Raw genomic sequence first — 21,759 nt, forward strand, 5'->3', positions numbered from 1 at the left:
GGGGGAGAATTTATCTAGGAGGAGGGGGAAGGGTTGGGTTAAGATATCTGGATTAAGTTTTTGAAAAGTAGGGTTTTGATTTCTTTTCGAAAAGTTTTGAAGTCGCCCGTTGCCGTCAACAGGTTGGAGATGGAGTGGTTAAGTTTTGCTGCTTGCGTCGCCAGAAGGTTATCAAACATCTTTTTGCGCTGAGTTCCCTTGAGTGGAGGGAAGGCAAAAGGGTTCGGAGTTCTTCTTTGTCTTGAGGTGAGGATCTGGTTTAGGCGGTTGTTTAGATAGGGGGGGTGGGGCGGAGCCGTTTAATGCTTTGAATAATAGACAGTAGAATTTGAATTGAATTCGTGCTTGCATAGGTAGCCAGTGAGAGTCTAGGAAGACAGTTGTAATATGATCATATTTTCTCAGGGAATAGATCAGTCTGAGGGCAGTGTTTTGTATAGTCTGAAGTTGTTTTATCATGTTGGCAGGACAATGTAGATAGAGGGAATTGCAATAGTCCAGTAGACCTAAGACTAGGAATTGGACAATTAGCCTGAATTGTGCTGGGTCGAAGAATTTTCTTATTTTACGTAGATTTCTCATAATTAAAAAAAGCTTTCTGGGATGTTTTATTGATTTGGGACTGCATTGTGCAGCATCTGTCTATCGTTAAATGAAAAGTGGAATCAAAATCTATTCAGATTGAGTTGTAATCTGCATGGTAAATGCTGAAATTACATCTCAATCACAGCACACCATGCTTTGGAAAATGAACTTGGTTGATTTAACCAAAGTACATCAGACCTGTAGGTGAGGGGCTCAGTATAGGAGCAGCAGCAGGTGCTAAAGATCCAGACCGAGGTATCTTTGTACAGCTGTGCATAGGGTTAACAGGGCAGACGTCAGGTGCATTGGTAGAGTTCTGTTGGAAGTGTAATGTAGCGTTTCAGACCGGAAAGCCTCTCGCCTGTTCAATTTGATTTTGTACAATTACTTTTCATCCATTTGGTTCCTGAGACTATAGTACCAAACATCTTGGACCCCTAAGGAAGAAGTGTTTTTCGAAACACGGACCATGTTGGGTCCTGTGCGCTTCATAACAAGAACCAGTCTGATATTTGGGCTGAAGAAAAGTGATCATGTTAGCCCCTACTATAGACTGTTGCACTGGTTGCCGGTGGAGGCACATGTTTAAATTCTCTTGCCCCTACCTATACAGCCCTACGAGGATAACCAGAAATTGTAATTTATTTGCCTATCCAAAATTACTGGCTGTAGATACAGGTCTTTTCTGGATAGGACTTTTATGTTTCGAGCAAGTAAGCAGCTAGTCCTGGTTGGGTAATTACATCAGTGGAGCCAGGCTGTCTTACGGCGCATTTCGGAAAAAAATTAAGACTGTATTGTTTGATAAATTCATTTCCTAAATAGAAGTTATATTAATAACAATAATTCTACTCTGACTATTCTTAAGAAATATGTTGTACTTTTGCTATTTGTATTTTGTACTTCGCTGATTGTCCAGCTCTCTTCGGTGTAAACCGCCTAGAAATCATCTGATTGTGGCGGTATAGAAGAATAAAGTTATGTTATATGTTATGTTATGTTAGTATTTTATTGTTTTTATGACTTTTATTGAATAAATTCCTGCACCTTGTACATTTTCTGCAGTTTTGTTTGGATTTTTTGCTTCGTCAATTTTACTGCAGTTCCTGTTGGTTTGTTTTTTGTTTTGCTTTGCTTTGTAGTATAGGAACTCCTCCCATTTCTGCTGGGGGGGGGGTGTCTGATTCCCATAACTTCCGCACGTGTTCCCCTGTGGAATAAGTGTGGTGCAATGTGTAGAAGGAAGTGTTTTGGTGTTCTTTGCTTTACTAGTAAATTCAACACAACAATAAGGCAGAAATAGTCAAAAAAGGTTCACAAAGGGGGCGCTCAGGAACCAAAACTGTGCACACCACGCAAACCGCTTGAGAGCTATCAAGATATTAAGTATTAAGGGTACTCTCAGTGTGAGCAAGCAGTAACAGGAGACAAGCTCCAATACTTCATAACTCAGGTAGAGGTAATATACCCCCACCCGCACACCATCACTGAGCACCCTGGGCGTGCAATAAATCAAGTGAAAACGTTCACGAATCAAAAACAAGTAAATTAACTGAGTGAATAACAGGTGAGACCTGAGCGACCCCTGAATGAACCCTACCAGCCAAAACCCCAGCGCAAAATCAAAAAATCACTGAAAAGTGAAGCAGGAACTCATCTCTGAGGCTCAAAATGAAACGCGTCCGGAAAACAGGTTCAACCGAGCTGGTTTCGGGGAAGAACCCTTCTTCAGGAACCCATGAACCCGACGAAAAAAGGGTGAGGGCAGCTGGAGGGCGGGGCAGCCGAGGAGCAACACACCCGCGCTAAAGAGCAGACAACAAGCCACGTCATACACACATACACCAATCACACAACATTCATCCGGCTCCACGCGGTTTCGTAGAAGAGGGGGTTAGTTTCACGAAAAGCAAAGTGGATTGAATTATAGAAGAATAAAGTTGGGATAAAAATGTTAACAATAGTTGCATTCATTGCAGTTACTTTTTACTCAGAAAGTATCATGGGCCCCTTTTACAAAGCCACAGTAGCAATTCTTCCACAGTAAATGCACTGAAGCCCATACTAGGCAATAATTTTTTGCTTTCCCTTAAGTAGATTTTTTTTACGTGTTCTTCACTGTACTTTTACTTAAGTGTTAAAAAAATACATGTATTTTTACTTTTACTTAAGTACATTGACCAAGCACTTTGAACAACACTGGGCAAAATTCAAAGCAACTTTGAATTAAGACAGCAAGACATAACTGAAAAGATTTTAACATAGTAACATAGTAGATGATGGCAGATAAAGACCCCAAATGGTCCATCCAGTCTGCCCAACCTGATTCAGTTTCAATGGTTTTTTTTTTTTTTTTTCTTCTTCTTAGCTATTTCTGGCCAAGATTCCAAAGCTCTGCCCAGGACTGTGCTTAGGTTCCAACTACTGAAGTCTCCATCAAAGTTTACTCCAGCCCATCTACACTATCCCAGCCCTTGAAGCCCTCCCCAGCCCATCTTCATCTAAACGGCCGTATACATATACAGACCATGCAAGTCTGCCCAGTACTGGCCTTAGTTCTTCAATATTTACTATTATTTTCTGATTAGAGATCCTCTGTGTTCATCCCACGCTTTTGTGAACTCTGTCACCGTTTGCCTCTCCACCACCTCTCTCGGGAGCGCATTCCAGGCATCCACCACCCTCTCCGTAAAGAAGAATTTCCTTATATTACTCTTGAGTCTCCCACCCCTCAGCCTGAAATTATGCCCTCTGGTTTTACCATTTTCCTTTCTCTTGAAAAGATTTTATTCTACGATAATGCCTTTCAGGTAGCTGAACATCGGAATCATATCTCCCCTGTCCCTCCTTTCCTCTAGGGTATACATATTCAGGGCTTCCAGTCTCTCCTCATATGTCTTTTGTAGATGGGATAAAAACTAGGGGACGGGGAACTTCAGATGAGTGATCCAAAATATGACGTTAGATCTGAAAGTGTATCACTCAGTAAGGAGTGATATCCTCCAGGTGGTCATACTTTATGGCTGCCACGAGGAACATATCATACACTGAGTAGACAGGAATAACTGAATGCACTGCATAGATCAATTGATTTTTTTTCTGCCATTATCTATTCAATTACTTTGCACTTTGCGCAGATATATGGCATTGAGTAGCTTGCTGTTGTATAATTAGTGAGACTTCTTAGTGATAAACTACCAGTATCCCTCACAAATGCCAGCACTGTTTAATAATCCATTAGAATTTAGCTACACGTTAATAAATTTTCTGTTGTGGCCCATTTTCTCAAAGGTTTTTTGCATCGTGTAATCATAAAAATGACAAAGGAGCCGTGTTCTCTAAAGCACCATTCACTGGAGAAATGCATAGATACTTGATACAAAGTAAGACGAGCTGGAAAAGGTTGAATTAGCACAAGCTTTAAACTTATGAGCAGTAGTATTACTTGCCAAGGATCTAAGCTCGTTGGGAAGGTGCCAGGTTATATAACGTACATGGAAATTTTGATCCAACGCTGCAATTACCAATCATTCCTGCTCCTGGATGCTGCTTTATTAACATTCATAAGAACATAAGACTTGCCGCTGCTGGGTCAAACCAGTGGTCCATCGTGCCCAGCAGTCCGCTCACGCGGCGGCCACTAGGTCAAAGACCAGCGCCCTAACTGAGACTAGCCCTATCAGCGTACGTCCTTGTTCAGCAGGAACTTGTCTAACTTTGTCTTGAATCCCTGGAGGGTGTTTTCCCCTATGACAGACTCCGGAAGAGCGTTCCAGTTTTCTACCACTTTCTGAAAATGGCAGGACCTCACTTCAGTGCACGAGGTCATGTTGCTTCTTACTTGGCACTGGCACTTTCTACTGGTGCCCTGAAATGCCCTCACCGTCATGCACAGTTACCTTGTTTTCTGCCCCAGTTTCTATTCAATTCAATACCATCCGGGTCACTATAGGGAAAGGGAAGGGAATTGGGACTTGCATATTGCCTTTTTATACCTATACATCCACACTCAAAGCGGTTTACATATAAGTACATTGAACAATTTTCCTATCTGTCCTGATGGACTCACACTCTATCTAATCTAGCTGGGGCAGTGGAGGATTAAGAAACTTACCCAGGGTCATAGGGAGCAGCATGGGGTTTGAACCCACAACCTCAGGGTGCTCAGGCTGTCGCTCTAACCACTACACCACCTTCTCCTCCGTTACTATATCTGCTACTTCTCAGGTCATTAGCTACCCATGGTCAGTGTTCCCTCTAAGTTACATGCATGTGTATAAGAACATAAGGGTTGCCGTACTGGGACAGACTGAAGGTCCATCAAGTCCAGTATCCTGTTTCCAGCAGTGGCCAACCCAGGTCCCAAGTACATGGCAGAAACCCAAAGAGTAGCAGCATTCCAGAGCTGAGATTGTGATGTCATAAAGCCACATTCCACCAGTGCCTAAGAGACAAACTCATTAGTGATGTCACAATGGCTTGATTGTCCTATACTTGGCTCACATAAGAGCTGCCACACTGGGACAGACCAAAGGTCCATCAAGCCCAGTATCCTGTTTCCAACAGTGGCCAACCCAGGTTCCAAGTAACTAGCTAGATCCTAAGGAGTAAAACAAATTTATGCTGCTTATCCTAGGAATAAGCCACCTTCTGTTTTTTCAGCATACAACGTTTCTCCCTTGGCCAATAGGCTACCACTGCTCCTACCTGGCTGATCTTGATCTTACCCTGTCCTTTCACTCTATGCCCTGGCCTGTCGTGTTCTTACCCACTCCGATGATGACTTCCTGTTAAGAGGTGGGTGGAGACATGCAGGCACAGAATGAAAGTATTCATGCTGGTTTTAGAATTAGCCTCCTCTGCCACAGATGAGGTAAAGGCCTAGCTGCAACCGTCCATCCACAGTAGAAGTATAAAGAACATATGAATAGCTTTACTGGTCAGACCAAAGGTCCATCAAGCCCAGTAGCCCGTTCTCACGGTGGCCAATCCAGGTCACTAGTACCTGGCCAAAACCCAAAGAGTAGCAACATTCCAAGCTACCGATCCAGGGCAAGCAGTGGCTTCCCCCATGTCTTTCTCAATAAGAAACTATGGACTTTTCCTCCAGGAACTTGTCCAAACCTTTCTTAAAGCAGTTACGCTATCCGCTCTTACCACAACCTCTGGCAATGCGTTCCAGAGCTTAACTATTCTCCGAGTGTAAAAACATTTCTTCCTATTGGTTGTAAAAGTATTTCCCTGTAACTTCGTTGAGGGTTCCCTAGTCTTTGTAATTTTTGATGGAGTGAAAAATCGATCCACTTGTATCCGTTCGACTCCACTCAGGATTTTGCAGACTTCAATCATATCTCCCCTCAGCCATCTCTTTTCCAAGCTGAAGAGCCCTAAACTTTTTAATCTCTCCTCATATGAGAGGAGGAAACCAGGAAAGGATGCTGTTGATCACCACTATAAAGGGAATTGTGGAAAGAAAAAAAATGATATGCTGGATGGAAGAAGTTGCTGAGACAGAGGATGTTAGATAGAGGGAGGACATAGAGATGCTACAGAAGGTCAAAGAGATATTGGATTTTATGGGGAAAGCAGAAGAAAGGAAATGCTGGACTATGGGGTAGAGGCTGAAGAAAGAGATGGGTAGAGGCTGAAGAAAAAGATGGGAAGGAAAGCTGGATTCCATGAGGAAAGGAGTTGCTGGTTGGGGGAGGAGTAGGAGGGGGGACACAGGAAGTTGCTGGACTGCAAGGGGGACTACTGGGGGTGCAAGGAGGGTTACCAGACATCCGGATTTCCCTCCTTTTGAGAACATATCCGGGGATCCGGATGGCTTTTCAAAACCCGGCACTTTGTCCGGATTTTGAAAAGCCTCCCTCATAATCGCCGTCGGGCAGGAGGGCAACGCGATGACATTACGTGCACATCACATCATTGTGGTGCATACGCGCATGCCTGGCCAGAGCAGGCAGCAGTGGGCTGGGCTAGGGCTTGACTGAGGTGGGACTGGGGTGTGATGGTGGAACTGGTTGGGCCTGGAGACGGATCTAAGGGGGTCTGGATTTTCCGAACGGAAAATCTGGTAATCCTAGGTACAAGAGGAAAGGAGAGGGGTTAGTTGACGTTGGAATGCATGAGGGATGGGGGAAACAGGAAATGCCAGAAGGAGTTGTGCTTCACAGGAAATTATTGGGTTCATAGTCATTCGCGCGAGAGACTTCAGCGCGCCGACATTGCAGCGTTGACAATTTGGCGCAAGACACCAGCGCGCCACCTAAAAAGTTACTTTTAAAGAGCTCCGATGCGGGGTGTGAGTGGGGAATCCCCCCCCCCAGTTTACTTCATACTCATCGGGGGGGGGGGGGTTTGGAACCCTCCATTGTAGAGTAAGCTTAACTTTTTCCTACTTTTTTATGAAAAAGTTAAGTTTTCTCTATAATGTGGGGGGGTTGCACCCCCCCAACGGCAGCGCGAACATTCTGAAGTGGGGGGGGGGGGGTTTCCTCCCCACACACACCTCATCGGAGCTCTTTAAAAGTCACTTTTTAGGCGGCGCGCTGGTGTCTTGCACCAAATTGTCGGCGCGCTGAAGTCTCGCGCGCTTTTATCCCGTCATCAATTATTCAAAATGCCCACTGGTTGCCTGTCGCACACAGGGTAACTTACAAAATCGCCCTCCTGACATTCAAAACAATGCAGACTAACACACCAGCATTCATAGATAGATTTTTGATCCCTTATGACCCCCCAAGATCTTTAAGATCTATCTCTCAACATAACCTTAACATTCCTTCTTTAAAAATTATAGGCACACGTCGCACCTCCATTTTTTCTGTAACAGCCCCTACGATCTGGAATGCTCTTCCTTTATATCTAAAAATGGAAAAAAACTTAAAAAATTTTAAAAGCAACCTAAAGTGCTTTTTATTTAAAGATGCTTTTAATTGAACTATTGTATTTTAGCTATCAATTTTTACGTGTTCTTTTTTATACTGTTCCCCGGTTCCTAAATGTTTTCCTTATATGTTCCTCACATTTTCTATTACAATTGTATTTCTCCCCCCTTCCCACTTGTGTCTTTGGCCTTTGGGTCAATAGTTACCCAGTTTGAACAGTTGGTAGTCTAGTAGTTTTTATAGGAAAGTATGTTTAATTGTTATTTTTGTTTAATTGTTATTTTTTATCTTGTACAACGCTTTGTAGAAACGAAAAAGCGTTTAATCAAAAACTCAATAAACAATATTGGACCATGGTCGGAGGGAGAAGAAACAGGAGGAGATGCTGGAGGACTGAGGAGATTGGGAAGAATACAGGGAGACAACAAAGATAAGAAAAAAAAACCCCAACTTTGAATTTACTAATTGAAATATATCAGGTTTGGGAAATGTACAAGCAGAAATGGGTTAATACTGCCTATCTCTTTATTTTAAATTTTTCTGCAGTGAGAAAAGCGTTTGCTTGCAAAAGAAAAAAAATATCTGCTCACGTCAGTAGGGAACTACGCCCGTGGTTAATCTCGTATCTGCAAAAGAGAAGACACTGCTCCGATTAGTTGCGTGCGTCTTGATCTCTTGCCTCTAACCTTCATGTTAAAAAAATGTTCTGACATTAAAGAACATAAGTGGAGCGGCTGACGAAGTGCGAAGAGACCTAAGGCAGCACGACGTGTTCATGTCACAACTGTGCAGGAGAGTTTGTCGGAGATTAATTAGGGAGGAGCTGCTACTTTTAAATGAAAGGGGAAAGAGAGACATCTGTTTCATTTTGCGTTATGGTAGCGCGGTAAATCGCAGCAGATAAAGACCCAAGTGACCCAGCCAGTCTGTCCAGTAAGGTGGTTCAGGTTCTAATTGCCACACTGGGTAGGTTCCTCCCCCGCACCCCCACCCACAAATGTCTTCATTTCAGGTTGTCACAACCTACTAATTGGTCCAGGCTACCATCTCCCTGCCCCTTACTATTTTCAAAAGCAATTTCGTCGTCATTGTGCGCTGAGCACTCTGTTCTTAGTTGACATCTTTCAGTGATACTCTATCGCAGGGGTGTCAAAGTCCCTCCTCGAGGGCCGCAATCCAGTCGGGTTTTCAGGATTTCCCCACATGAATATGCATGAGATCTATTAGCATACTATGAAAGCAGGGCACGCAAATAGAGCTCATGCATATTCATTGGGGAAATCCTGAAAACCCGACTGGATTGCAGCCCTCGAGGAGGGACTTTGACACCCCTGCTCTGTCGTATCCCATTCCTTTTTTTTAAATTTCATCACCACTTTTTTCTCCGCCACCTTGCCCTGGAGGGAATTTCAAGCATCTATTCCCCGATTTTCCGTTGTCTCAGTATGCCCCCTTGCAACTCCGTATCGTGTACCCTAGCTTTACATTTTCCTTTCCTTTTGGAAGGTTTGCTTTTTGTATACAGTACTCCTCTGAAATTCGGGGGGGGGGGGGGGGGTTACGTTCTGGGATTGACCGCAAATTTTGAAAAACCGCAAATATTGGATGCGGTAGAAAATAATATTTACAGCAACGTTATTCCTTAAGTATGGCCTTGCAGGGAGAGCTGGGGGCTGTTGCTCTTCTCCTCGGCACACTGAGAACAGCAGATATCCATCTCAAGCACGAGAAGGCTTTCCTACAGCCCCAGAGCCAAGGAAGGCCCTTCTAAGGAGGGCCTTCTCCCACTTGTGTGTAATGTAATGATAAAAGTCGTTAAAAAATTGCGGAGGGAAAAACAGCAAATGACTGGGGGCACGAACTCTGACCTGCGAATTCGTGGGAGAGTACTGTGTACCTAAACATCTGTATCACATCTCCCCTGTCCCTCCTGTCCTCTTGTGGCTAACTGACTTGAGATCTTGGCTGTTTTTTTAATATAGTCCTGTTTTTAGGATTACGTATGTTTCATCATGCTCTGCCTAGGTGTGGGCGGATTCTGAATACAATCAAAAAGAACAAAAGATTTCAGTATTGCCATGTATGGAGAAGGCCAGATAGGTGCTGGGAAGTGGCTATCACCTAACTGGTTGTATCACAAACTGTGTGCCATGGCACTCCCGTGTGCCTCCTGAGATTTTAGGCGTGTCATGACACACTGGTGAGGGGGAGAGTCATCCACGCCTGCTGACTGCCTACAGGACGTGCCTCTCGCGGCGAGAGGCACGTCCTGTAGGAAGTCAGCTGGCGCGGATGACTCTCCTCCTGGCCGGCATCTCTCCTCCTCTCCCCGCAGCTCCCGGATCCCTCCGCCGAAGCGGGTTGCTGCCAGATGGGCCTCCGCGCACTTCCGGGTGCCTTCTGGCCGGGGCACTGGATTTAGTGTGCTGCCGGCCGGAAAGTTTGCGAAACACTGACCTAACTAGAGCCTTCTGGAAAGCAGCAGACCAATTCTTGCGTCAGAACCTAGGTCTGCTGAGAAGCGGTTAGAGCAGGCATCCCAACCAGGAGCCCATGGTCAAAGTAAATTGTAAATGCCACAAGCAAAAGGTGAATCCAAGTCGATTTTCACCTGCAATGCCTGAAAAGAATTCTATTGTAAGTTAACTTTGCAAGTTCTAGCCAAATCCATGTGCACAGATAGGAAGAAAGTCAACTGAGGGTCCACCGTGAACCTGGGCTGCCGCTTTTCTCAACAGCAGGTACGATCCTGCAGATACATTCATTTCCTTATAAAAAAAAAAAAAAGTGACAGATGTTTGTGCGATTCAGAAGCATGCATTGTGTAGTTTGATGCACAGATGTCTTCACTGTCCTCCTCCTCCTTTCTCCTCTCCCTCCCCCCCCCCAGGCTTTGGTTTGACAGATCCATTTTCATTTCCGTGAGTTTCTTTGCATTTATTAAAAAAATATATTATTTCATTTATTAAAATGTATATTCCAAAGAATGAAGGAAGGAAGACAGCTAGCTGAATGTTAAAATCTGATTTTCTTCTCCCATCTCCAAGATGCAATTCCTTCAGATATCAACCTTCCCCCCCCCCCCATACACCTCTGCCAACTCCATTCTCTCCCCTCCCCCCATCTCGTCTGCTCAGTTATAATAATTCTATTTATACACTGATTGCTTCCTTCCAAGGGGCGTCCCTCCATCTCTTTCCATCATGGAATCAACTTTCAGCAGCTCGCACTCCTTGTCTGATTGCTCTACTATTTCAACAACCTGTCATTTATTCTGCAAAAAAAGGCAGCAAGGACGGCACGCCAACAGGCAGGAAGAGCTGCGTAGCGCAACACAAAAAGTGCCTTTTCAACCACAGATGCTAGATGTTCTTGGCACTAGACAGAGGCAGCCTTCGCCATTCCGTATAACATGTCCATCGCTAAAGGGTGGACCTTTCTCTGTAAAACCCGTATAGGCGACTCCACGAACCACCATAGGCAGCTGCCACTGGGAGGTGTGGAATTAGGCTGCAAGAGTGCTGGAATGCCCTCTCCAAAGGTTTTTCCAACTTCTCAACTGTATTTGAGGCTTAGTGAGGGGATGGGGGTGGTTTGCACCGGGCGTGGTCTTCCTAAGAGTGCAGTATCCCTCCTTTTCTCTGCCCCCCCCCCCCCCGCTCCTCTCCTTATCTGCATGCCCCTTGCCTTTCCCCATATCTTTTTTACTTCCCCGGCGCATGGTCGATATCGGCGCTCTCTCTGACGTCACTTCCAGGACCTGCGCCAAAGGATGAACCAACACCAACGTGGTCATGTTGCTCGCGCTGGAGAAGTTAGAAAGTTACGGGGAAAGAGAAGGGGCACGCGTGTTGGGGGGGGGGGGAGGTGGCACCACCGCCCTTGACGTTGCTCACCCTTACTACACCATTGTTTGGTCAGAAGGTTTCTTGTCTTATCACACAGAGTTCCTCCTGTTTTTCCTCACAAAGGGTTAAAACCTCAGTCCTCTGCAAATTATTTTATTGGTCAAGGATTTCTAGTAGTGTGCTAAGAACCGGGGAATAGGGTTTCATTCAAAACTCCAAAACCTTTGAAACAAATTCTCTTGTTCCCAAAAAATAAAGGAATGAAATACATTTGCTTTCGTTTTTAACTTACATTTGGCTGAACTACTTATTACTGGAGGAGGGTTTTTTTTTTATGCCAATGAGGTAGCTCTAAGTTAAGCCTGAAGGTTGATGAGCAATGGCAGGCATGAGTCTGAGGCTCTTTGTTTCAAGGGCTTTGGAGTCTTGAATCATTTTGTCCCTTGAGTTTGTGAATGTGGCGTGTTTCACGTGGTTAATTGAATTGGGTTCAATGTCCATTGTGGCTCCTTGTGACCCTGAGCAAGTCACTTAAACCTCCATTGCTCCAGGTAGGGTCGCTAGGGTCGGAGAAAGCACCTGCATATAACAAATGGAAACTGTTTTGGTTGTATTACTGAGAGGCAGTACATCATATCCATGACTCTTTACCATCTAACCCAGTGTTTTTCAACCTTTTCACACCTATGGACCGGCAGAAATAAAAGAATTATTCTCTGGACCAGCGGATGAAGAACACTGGGCTAGGTCGTGGGCCAGACCCCGCCCATCTTTACCCAATCTCCACCCCAGAGCCCGCCCCCATAATAGTACTAATTGTAACACTATTTTTTCCATTTATGTTTCACAGATACATAATATAATCTTATTAACAACACATAATGGTTAACCACAAAATAAAACTACACAAAGCACACTGACAGCAGATGTAAAGTCTCAGAACTGATATAATTCAATCACTAAATTCAAAAATAAAATCATTCCCCCCCTACCTTTGTTGTCTCCCTCCTTCCATGCTGTGCCTTACTTTCTGGCCTGCTCCCGCCTGACCGTTTTATCCCGCCCCCGGTGTTATCTTCAGGCCAGCTCCCTCTTCCTCACTGATGCAGTGCCCAAAGCTGCGGGCATTCCACGCCTCATCTGGAAGCCAAGGCACAGGACGCGCGTAGGAGCCACTGCCTACAGCTTTGTGCACTGAATCAGTGAAGAAGAGGGAGCTGGCTCGAAGATAACACTGCATCGATCGCACCGTGGACTGGCGGTTAAAGAACACTGTTTTGGGCCTGATGCGTGTGCTGGCCCTGTGGACCGGCAGAAAATTTCTGTGGACCGACACCGGTCCACGGACCGGTGGTTGAAGAACACTGATCTAACCTTCCATTGCCCTGCAAGAAACTATGTATAAAATACCGTGATTTGCACCACAGGAAGGCAGCATATCAAATGCTCTGCATGGGAAGTCAGTGAAGGATTCTACGGCCACAACCTTTGGAGAACCTCATCGGAGGGAGAAATGCCTTTTTTTTTAGACTAGGTGCTGTCTAGGTATCTAAAAGGCACACTGTTATAGAATTAGCCTCCACGGCCTGAACCATGAGCCATTCATCAGCATCCTTCTTTAGCAGAATTTCTCTGTTCTGAAAAGGACACTGAGGCCCTGGTGTTCTAAACGTACCGCGCCTTTAATCGACGCTAAACCAGTTCTAACCAGTCTAGTGTCCAAGTATTTTAGCGTCCGATGCACATAATGGCTCTATGCAGTTGATTCTGTGCTTCGTAGCATCCTCCAATAATACTATGTAAAGTAGTACAACGAGATCATTCATATTAAAATAAGCGCTCCAGGCGATGCCCAAACATTACCTGGTAATGCATGAAAGGAAGAGCTGACCTTTAATGCTCCAAAATTACCGGCAGGTTTGGAGGGGCTGATAGTATGTTAAAAGCACATCTCAGGCGTGTCTGTTACAGGTGCGTCTCATGCGCGTGCATCAAAATCATACACTGGCAGATCTGGGCTGCCGATTGCATGAGAGATGATGATATATTTATCATACTTGATTGGGGGAATTCCATATATGTGTGTATTAAAAGCATCCCTCCACCTCTTACTACATCACTGTATCAGCACTTAACTGGCCAAGTGATAGCTCAGGCTCTGGCCCTGGACCCCCCCCCCCCTTCTCCCCCCCTGGTTTTCATTTCAGAACTATCAGTTAAGTGCTGCTTAATATTAGCAGTTAGCCTTGAACAGTGGATTTAACTGGTCAGAAGCCTCATTAAGTGGAGAGGGGGGGGGAACCAGGAATAAAAAGGGGTACAGGGCAAAACATTAAAATAACAATATAGAAACATTGTAACATGATGGCAGATAAAGGCCAAATGGCCCATCCAGTCTGCCCATCCACAGTAGCCATTCTCTTCCTCTCTTTAAGAGATCCCATCTATCCCAGGCTTTCTTAAATACAGACACAATCTTTGTCTCCACCACCTATTCTGGGAGACTATGTGCCATGCATCTATCACCCTTTCTGTAAAAAAGTATTTCCTTAGGTTACTCCTATCACCTCTTAACTTAATCCTATGCCTTCACATTTCAGATCTTCCTTTCAAATGAAAGAGACTCAATTCATGCGCATTTACTCCACAAAGGTATTTAAACATCTCTTTCTTATCGCCCACCTTTCCTCCAAAGTATACATATTGAGATCTTTAAGCCTGTCCCCATACACTTTATGACAAAGACCATGCACCATTTTAGTAGCCTTCCTCTGGACCAACTCCATCCTTTTAATATCTTTTAGAAGGTGCAGCCTCCAGAATTGCACACAATATTCTAAATGAGTCTTATACAGGGGCATCAATACCTCCTTTTTCCTACAGGCCATACCTCTTTCTATGCACCCTAGCATCCTTCTAGCTTTCGCCGTCATATTTTCAACCTGTTTGGCCACCTTAAGATCATCACATACAATCACACCCAAGTCCCGCTCTTCTGTCGTGCACATAAATTCTTCACCCCCTAAACTGTACCGTTCCCTTGGGTTTTTGCAGCCCAAATGCATGACCTTGCAGTTCTTAGCATTAATTTTTAGCTGCCAAATTTTAGACCATTCACTAGGTCTTTGTTCATGTTATTCAAATCATCAGGGGTGTCTACTCTATTGAAGATTTTGGTATTAACCGCAAAGAGGCAAATCTTACTTGACAACCCTTCAGCAATATTGCTTATAAAAATGTTAAAAAGAACAGGCCCAAGAACAGAACCTTGAGGCACATCACTGGTAACATCCCTTTCCAAAGAGCGATCTCCATTGCTCCCTTCCACTCAACCAGTTGTTGACCCAGCCAGTCACTTTGGGGCCCATCCCGTGGGCACTCAGTTTATTTATTAGACATCTGAGTGGAACACTGTCAGAGGCTTTGCTAAAATCTAAATACACCACCTCTAGCGCACTCCCTCTATCCAATTCTCTGGTCATCCAGTCAAATAAATTGATCAGATTTGTCTGACAAGACCTATCTCTAGTGAATCCATGTTGCCTCCAAAACTTTACCATTCTCTGTTTTCAAAGCGTTTCCATTAATTTGCTTACCACAGAAGTCTGACTTACCAGCCTGTAATTCCCTACTTTTTCCTTACTTCCACTTTAGTGGAGAGGGACCACATTCACCCTTCTCCAGTCCTCCAGTACCACTCTCAACTCTAGAGAAGCATCGAAAAGGTCAGCCAGCAGAGCCACCAGATTTCTTCAGCACCCTTGGAGTGCTGTTGTCTCATTAAACTTTCTTTTCTGTGTTAATCCACTTTATTAGACAGAAATAAGGATTAAACAAATTCTAGATAAGACCTACAGCGATGGTGACTTATAGATGGTTTGGACACTTATAAAGAATGATGTATAGTGCATACCAAGGCAAGTCATGAACTGGAAACCATTAGGGAAAAGAGGTCCAGGAAGGCCATATCAGATGCACCATCAAACAATTGAAAGAGCCTCATTGAACTGGATATGAACTGGTCAGAAGCAGTTGAAGACGTACAAGACCAATAAGAGTGGAAGGTACGTCTATCTGCCTTATGTGCCAACTGGCTCGGGAAGTCATAATAATAATAATAATAATAACTATTATAAAGTAGCATTCATGAGCTGAGGAAGGAAGTATACATCTCAAGAGTCAGTCACAGTTGTATTGGGTTAGTACAATATAAAGTTCCCATCATTTGTTTGTTTGTTTTTTAGCGTTTTTTCTACTTTTCAAACAATCAATGATGAGAGTAAGAGTCGTTACCTACCCTCCTTTGATATAATCCAGGAATGTGTACTCTGACTCGACGGTGAAAGAGAGCAGCGTCACCTGGAAAGGAGGAAGATAGTACGTTACTACCTCAACATGGCTACATATGATGATAAAGTGGCCCAAACAGGAGAAGACCCAGTCACATCTACCTTCCTTTGTTCTAACTCTGCAAAATATGTATTTCTGCTTCACTAGGAACAGAAAGGGCATAGCAACTCTTGACTGTGCTGGGGAGGGGGGCATGGCCTATTCCAGTGGTTCCCAACCCTGTCCTGGAAGACCACCAGCCAGTGGGGTTTTCAGGATAGCTCTAATGAATATGCATGAAAGAGATTTGCATATAATGGAGTGATAGACATACAAATCTGCTCCATGAATTAGGGCTATTTTCAAAACCTCACTGGCTTGTGGTCCTCCAGGACAGGGTTGGGAACCACTGCCCTATTCCATTACACATCATTTGTTAAATGGCATGATTAACTGGCTTGGACCCATTGGAGTCAATATTCAAAAGAGTTTAACAGGCAGGAAAAGTTCTTGCATGGTTAAACCCTGCTGAGCTAGCCATGCCCAGATATTCAGAGGCACGTAACTGGTTAATACTACTAAATATCGCCACTAACCAGCCATTTTTTAACTGGCAAGGTTAGGAGAAGTCTGAGGCAGAACTTGGATGGAACCAGCACTTAGCCTGTTAAAGACGGATTCTATAACCGGTGCCCTAGTCGGTGGCCGCCTTAAAAGCGGCTGCCGATTGCCTGTCAATCATTTTAGGGCACCGGCTACAGAATTGCGGTTTTAGGGAATCCCTGCCGCTCAGCTGATGGGGGAGGGGGAATTCCCCTTCCATGATCGGCTCAGCGGCCACAGCAGGGAACCCCCGAACCTTCCCACACTGTCTGCGGCAGGAGGGATGCCCATGCAACATCCCCGGCAGGAGGGATGTCCACTCACTCCCACCGGCACCTCGCGCAACATCCCCGGTAGGATGTACCGGGAATGGGAAGGCATGAAGCAACTACCTAGCCGCGATTCCAGCGGTCATTTCAGCCACTTTTCATTTAGGCGTCGGCAGGCACTTCAACCCTGCTGCTTTCTGACTGCATTTTTTCAATTACGTAGGCATCGGCAGGGTGCCTACCAATGCCTAATTATAGGCGCTGGTTATAGAATTTCCCCCTTGGTGACTAACTTAGCCAGTTAGCAGCAATGACCAGTCCATTAACTGGCTAAGCGAATACATTAAGTAACTGGGTACCAGTCTAAATATCAGCACACATACCTGGATATTTAAGCCACCAACTATGCGTGCCCCAGCATTAAATCCAGGGTTATTCAGCCTGCTGCCAGAAGCAGCTTTCAAACCACCTACCGCTGAATATTATCCTGAAAATATTTTTGAGCTGTGAAATAAGTTTTCATTGCCAGTTGCATAGCTTGAGTCTAAGGCAGTCTGCTATCAGACATTTATGCAAATTGCTTAATAAAATGTAAAAATAGATAGAAAGCTCTATGGCTCAGTGGATTGACACAGGAAAAATCTGTTTTTATCATCAAACCACCATCCCACCTGGCACGCTCATTAAGATTAGTAAAATCATATGGAGTTGTCATGACAAGGCATCAACATGATCCTACTGTGCCAACATTTCATTTAAAATATATTTTAAACAAGCATATAAGATATAAAGGTCAGTAATTGCATCTGACTTAAAATTAAAGAATTAACGCCCCCTTTATGAAGCCACATTAGGCTTTTTTTTTTTTAATCGTTAGCCGCGGTGGTATTTGCTCTGACGCTCATAGAATTCTTATGAGCATCGGCGTTAATTCCGCCAAGGCCAGTGATACAAAAAAGTCTAACGCAGCTTTGTAAAAGGGTGGAGACAAATTAATTTTAACAGTTAGAAGTTGAAATCAAACTTTAGCCAGGAAAAACTCCAGAGTGATAAGATGACTGCTTAGCTGCATTTTACTCCTGGCTATAATGTCCATAGAGAGGCCACAGATCTATAGCGGGAGCTATAAGGCTTTATTTGCAACCCACCGCCTCAAGTGCTGCAGTCGTTCAGAGCATGGCACAGCATCACAAATAATTGCATTCCATAAGCAAAGTTAAAATAAAACTAGCATAAAACAATGCAGAAATAGAAGACATTAAAAAAAAAAGGATGAGAACAATACAAAACAATAATTACGAGGGTCATTTCATAAATAATGCACACTATTTATTTTTTTTTCAAATTTACATGTTTTTTTCCCCTCAAATATTTCTTTACAATCCTTCAATATAGTCTCCCTGCTTTGCAATGACCAAGTCCCAACATCTGGGAAGCTTCATTATTCCATCCAAGATACCATTTTTGTTCAGTTGCCGTATGGCTTGGGTACTGGCAGAAGAAAGCTCTTCCAGAGATACAAAACGATGTCCATGCAAAGGTTGATTCAAAGGTGGAAAAAAGTCGAAGTCTGGTGGACTCATGTCTGGACTGGAGGGAGCATGAGGTAACACCTCTCAGCTGTATTTGTGTAGTTTTTCAATGACGATCGGAGAGTTCCTCCTTCCCACGGCCAAAAAAATTCCAACGAGCTCAATCAAAAGTCAAACAAATGATGATTTTTGCTTATGATCATGAAGACATCATCATTCCATGTGGAAGAAGTGTCACAGCAGTGTATTATCATGATTTTTTGCAAAAAATGCACAAAACCCGACCTCAGTTGCTCTTGGCTGGGCCACTCATTCTTCACGACAACACTCACCCGCACATAGGGAATGTCGTCATTGAAATACTACACAAATACGGCTGGGAGGTGTCACCTCATGCTCCCTACAGTCCAGACACGAGTCCACCAGACTTCGACCTTTTTCCAAAGTTGAAACAACCTATGCATGAACTTCGTTTTGCATCTCTGGAAGAGCTTTTTTCCACCGGTACCTGAGCCATTTGGCAAGTGAACAAAAACGGTGTCTTGAATGGAATAATGAAGCTTCCCAGACGTTGGGACTTGGTCATTGCAAAGCAGGGAGACTATATTGAAGGATTGTAAAGAAATACTTGAAAAAAACCCCAAACAAACATGTAAATTAAAAAAAAAAAAAGTGTGCATTATTTATGAAATGACCTTAATATTATACAGACAATTTAAAAAAAAAAAAAAGGATGTGATATAATGCAGTAGCTCCCAACCCAGTCCTGAAGGACCACCAGCCAGTCAGGTTTTCAGGATAGTCCTAATGAATATGATGGGGCAGATTACATGCCTGAAACCTCCATTAGATGCAAATCTCTCTCATGCATATTCATTAGGGCTATCCCAAAAACCTGGCTGGTGGTCCTCCAGGATAGGGTTGGGAACCACTGGTATAATGGATGACAGAAACAAACGGAGGACAAATCCTCACATGCAAATCCAGAAACCAACCAAGAGTCAAGGCGCCAATACAGAAGACACAGTCCTCTCTTCCTTTACTAACACGAAGCACGGATTTTAGCGCCGGCAGCAACTGCTCCGACGCTCATAGAATTTTTTTAGCATATACAGTAGTAATAAGAGAAAAAGAAAAGACCTAAACGTGGTCATTGTCAGGTCTTATTTTGATTTGCACCGATGCTTTGTCTCCTTTATTGAATCATATTCTTTCGTGCTATTAAACGGCATTCCTTTCAGGTTTGAGTTCAATTTGTAACCTCAATTTATACTGTGACGTGCTCTGTTATTTGTTTTAAAGGAAGAGTGGTACATCAAGCGACATAAACCATATTGAAACCCTCACTCGTGGTTTGATCTACAATGGATGACCCATCCAATATGATGTTGGAAAAATATCCAGGGTCAGGAACTAAAATCTCATTTGTAAAATAAGGATTGAACAGCCCTGGAGACGGAATTGCCTAGTCCGAAGCAGAGGCATTAGCAGGGTGGCGCAGGGGAACTGAGCGAGGACGGACGTTTGGCATCTTCTGTAAGTGCTGAATTCCACTACATCAGGGTTAGACAATTCTGGTCCGCAAGAGCCGGAGCCAGGTCAGGTTTTCAGGATATCCACAATAAATATGCATGAGATAGATTTGCATCTCAAGGAGGCAGTGCATGCAAATCCATCTCATACATATTCATTGTGGATATCCTGAAAACCTGACCTGGCTCCGGCTCTAGAGGACCGGAATTGCCTACCCCTGCACTACACCAAATGAGAAGCCAGAGGGTCACTTACCGTCCCTGAATTAGCATACTTCTTTTTCTTCATCTTCTTTCTAGGATTTATTACCTATAAGGAACAGAGGAGTGCAGTCATGGTAACATAGTAAATGACAGCCAATAAAGACCCAAATGGTCCATCCAGTCTGCCCAATAGGAACATGCATTACAAATCCATGATTACGTTCAATTGTTTTTATTCATTGATATTTCTGGGTTATAGACCGTAGTTGTCTGCCCAGTAATGTGCTTAGGTTCCAACTATTGGCGTTGCCGTCGATGCTCACTCCAGCCTGTCTAGACCATCCCAGATTACCACAGTTCCCATCAAAGCCCTCCCCAGCCCATCCTAAGCCAAATAGCCATATATAGGACACAAACTGTTCCAAGTCTGCCCAGTACCGGCCTTAGTTCTTCCACTGCTGTCATGCAATCTGGTGAGGATGGATAATCCAAAAGGCCTATTCCTGATGATCAAGGAGTCAGCCTAGTGCCTTTCATACAAACTCTTTCCACATGCACTTTATATACAACGAGGAGTGATAATAATTTACACAATACAAGTTGATTATACTGAAATAAATAAAAATAGTCTGTAGAATCGTTTAAACGAATGATCATAAGATGGTAGAAACTGACTACGATAACAAATTTCCTGCTGGTCCACAGGGCCAGCACGTGCATCAGGCCCAAAACAGTGTTCTTCAACCGCCGGTCCACGCGGCGTTATCTTCGAGCCAGCTCCCTCTTCCTAACTGATTCAGTGCACAAAGCCACGGACAGCGGCTCCTACGGGCATCCTGCGCCTGAACCGGAAGCTTTCTCTCTGACGTTGCAATATCAGAGAGAAGGCTTCCATATGAGGCACGGGACGTGCAAGGTGCAATTAGTACTATTATGAGGGTGGGGTCTGGGGTGGAGATTGGGTAGAGATGAGCGGGGTCTGGCCCACGACTTAGCCCCGTGTTCCTCAACCGCCGGTCCACGGACCGATGCCGGTCCACAGAATAATTCTTTTATTTCTGCCGGTCCATAAGTGTAAAAAGGTTGAAAAACACTGGTTTAAATAGATAAGTTTTAAGATCTTTCCGAAATTGCTTATAGGTAAGGGATGGGGAAATGAGAGCATTCAAACATGAATCCATTAATCCTGCTTGGAATGCCAAAGTCCTATCCAAAAATTTAAGGCTATGGAATGTACAGAGAAAAGGAAGACTAAGGGCTCCTTTTTATCAAGGCGCGCTACGGGGGTTAGCGCGTCGGACATTTCATCACACGCTAACCCCCGCGGCAAGCCGAAAAACTAACGCCTCATCAATGGAGGCGTTAGCGACTAGCGCGGCAGGCGGTGGACCGCGTGGTATTCCGCGCATTAACCGCCTACCGCACCTTGATAAAAGGAGCCCTAAAAGATGGTGAGAAGGACAATTGTATAATTAGGTGCCTGCGCTTACACGCCACTTGCAGATGTAAACATACATTTGCAGGTATGCATGGACTGACCCAGGTGTAAGTGGCAGCAGCGTGACTAAGGGCTCCTTTTACAAAGGTGTGCGGTTTTAGTGCACGTGCTAGCCACTACCGCCTCCTTTTAAGCAGGCGGTAATTTTTCATCTAGCATGCGTTAATCTTGTGCGTGCGCAAAAAATGCTAGCGCCCCTTTGTAAAAGGAGCCCTAAGGGCTGTTCTGTAAGGGCACATATGAGTGGCATATCACATAAACGCAAGGGGCATTCAGGTAAGAGCTGATGAAGGGGGTATGGCCAAGATTGCCTCTTGTGCACCTAACTTCACAAAATACCACCAGTTATGTCCATCCCTGCTGCACTGCGGGGAATAAAAGGACCATCCCCGGGAATTTCTATCCTTCCTATGTACTTCACGCTGCAGGGAATAAAAACCATCACCAGGCATTTCTACCCTCTCGTACT

General features: G+C 44.3%; 1 protein-coding gene across 5 annotated transcripts in view; it reads right to left on the reverse strand.

Annotated features, from left to right (window-relative positions):
• The window catches only part of LOC117347756 (copine-5-like), a 226,218-nt gene that overhangs the window by 42,130 nt on the left and 162,329 nt on the right, over nucleotides 1–21,759 (reverse strand). For all 5 annotated transcript variants that reach the window (XM_033919106.1, XM_033919105.1, XM_033919107.1 and 2 more), the window contains exons 13-14: nucleotides 19,845–19,898; nucleotides 15,621–15,682 (exon numbers count right to left, since the gene is read on the reverse strand). In XM_033919106.1, the coding sequence (XP_033774997.1) occupies nucleotides 15,621–15,682; nucleotides 19,845–19,898 (116 nt within the window). The remainder of the gene's footprint in view (nucleotides 1–15,620; nucleotides 15,683–19,844; nucleotides 19,899–21,759) is intronic.

This window comes from Geotrypetes seraphini, chromosome 13 (assembly GCF_902459505.1).
Source record: "Geotrypetes seraphini chromosome 13, aGeoSer1.1, whole genome shotgun sequence".
NCBI lineage: Eukaryota > Metazoa > Chordata > Amphibia > Gymnophiona > Dermophiidae > Geotrypetes > Geotrypetes seraphini.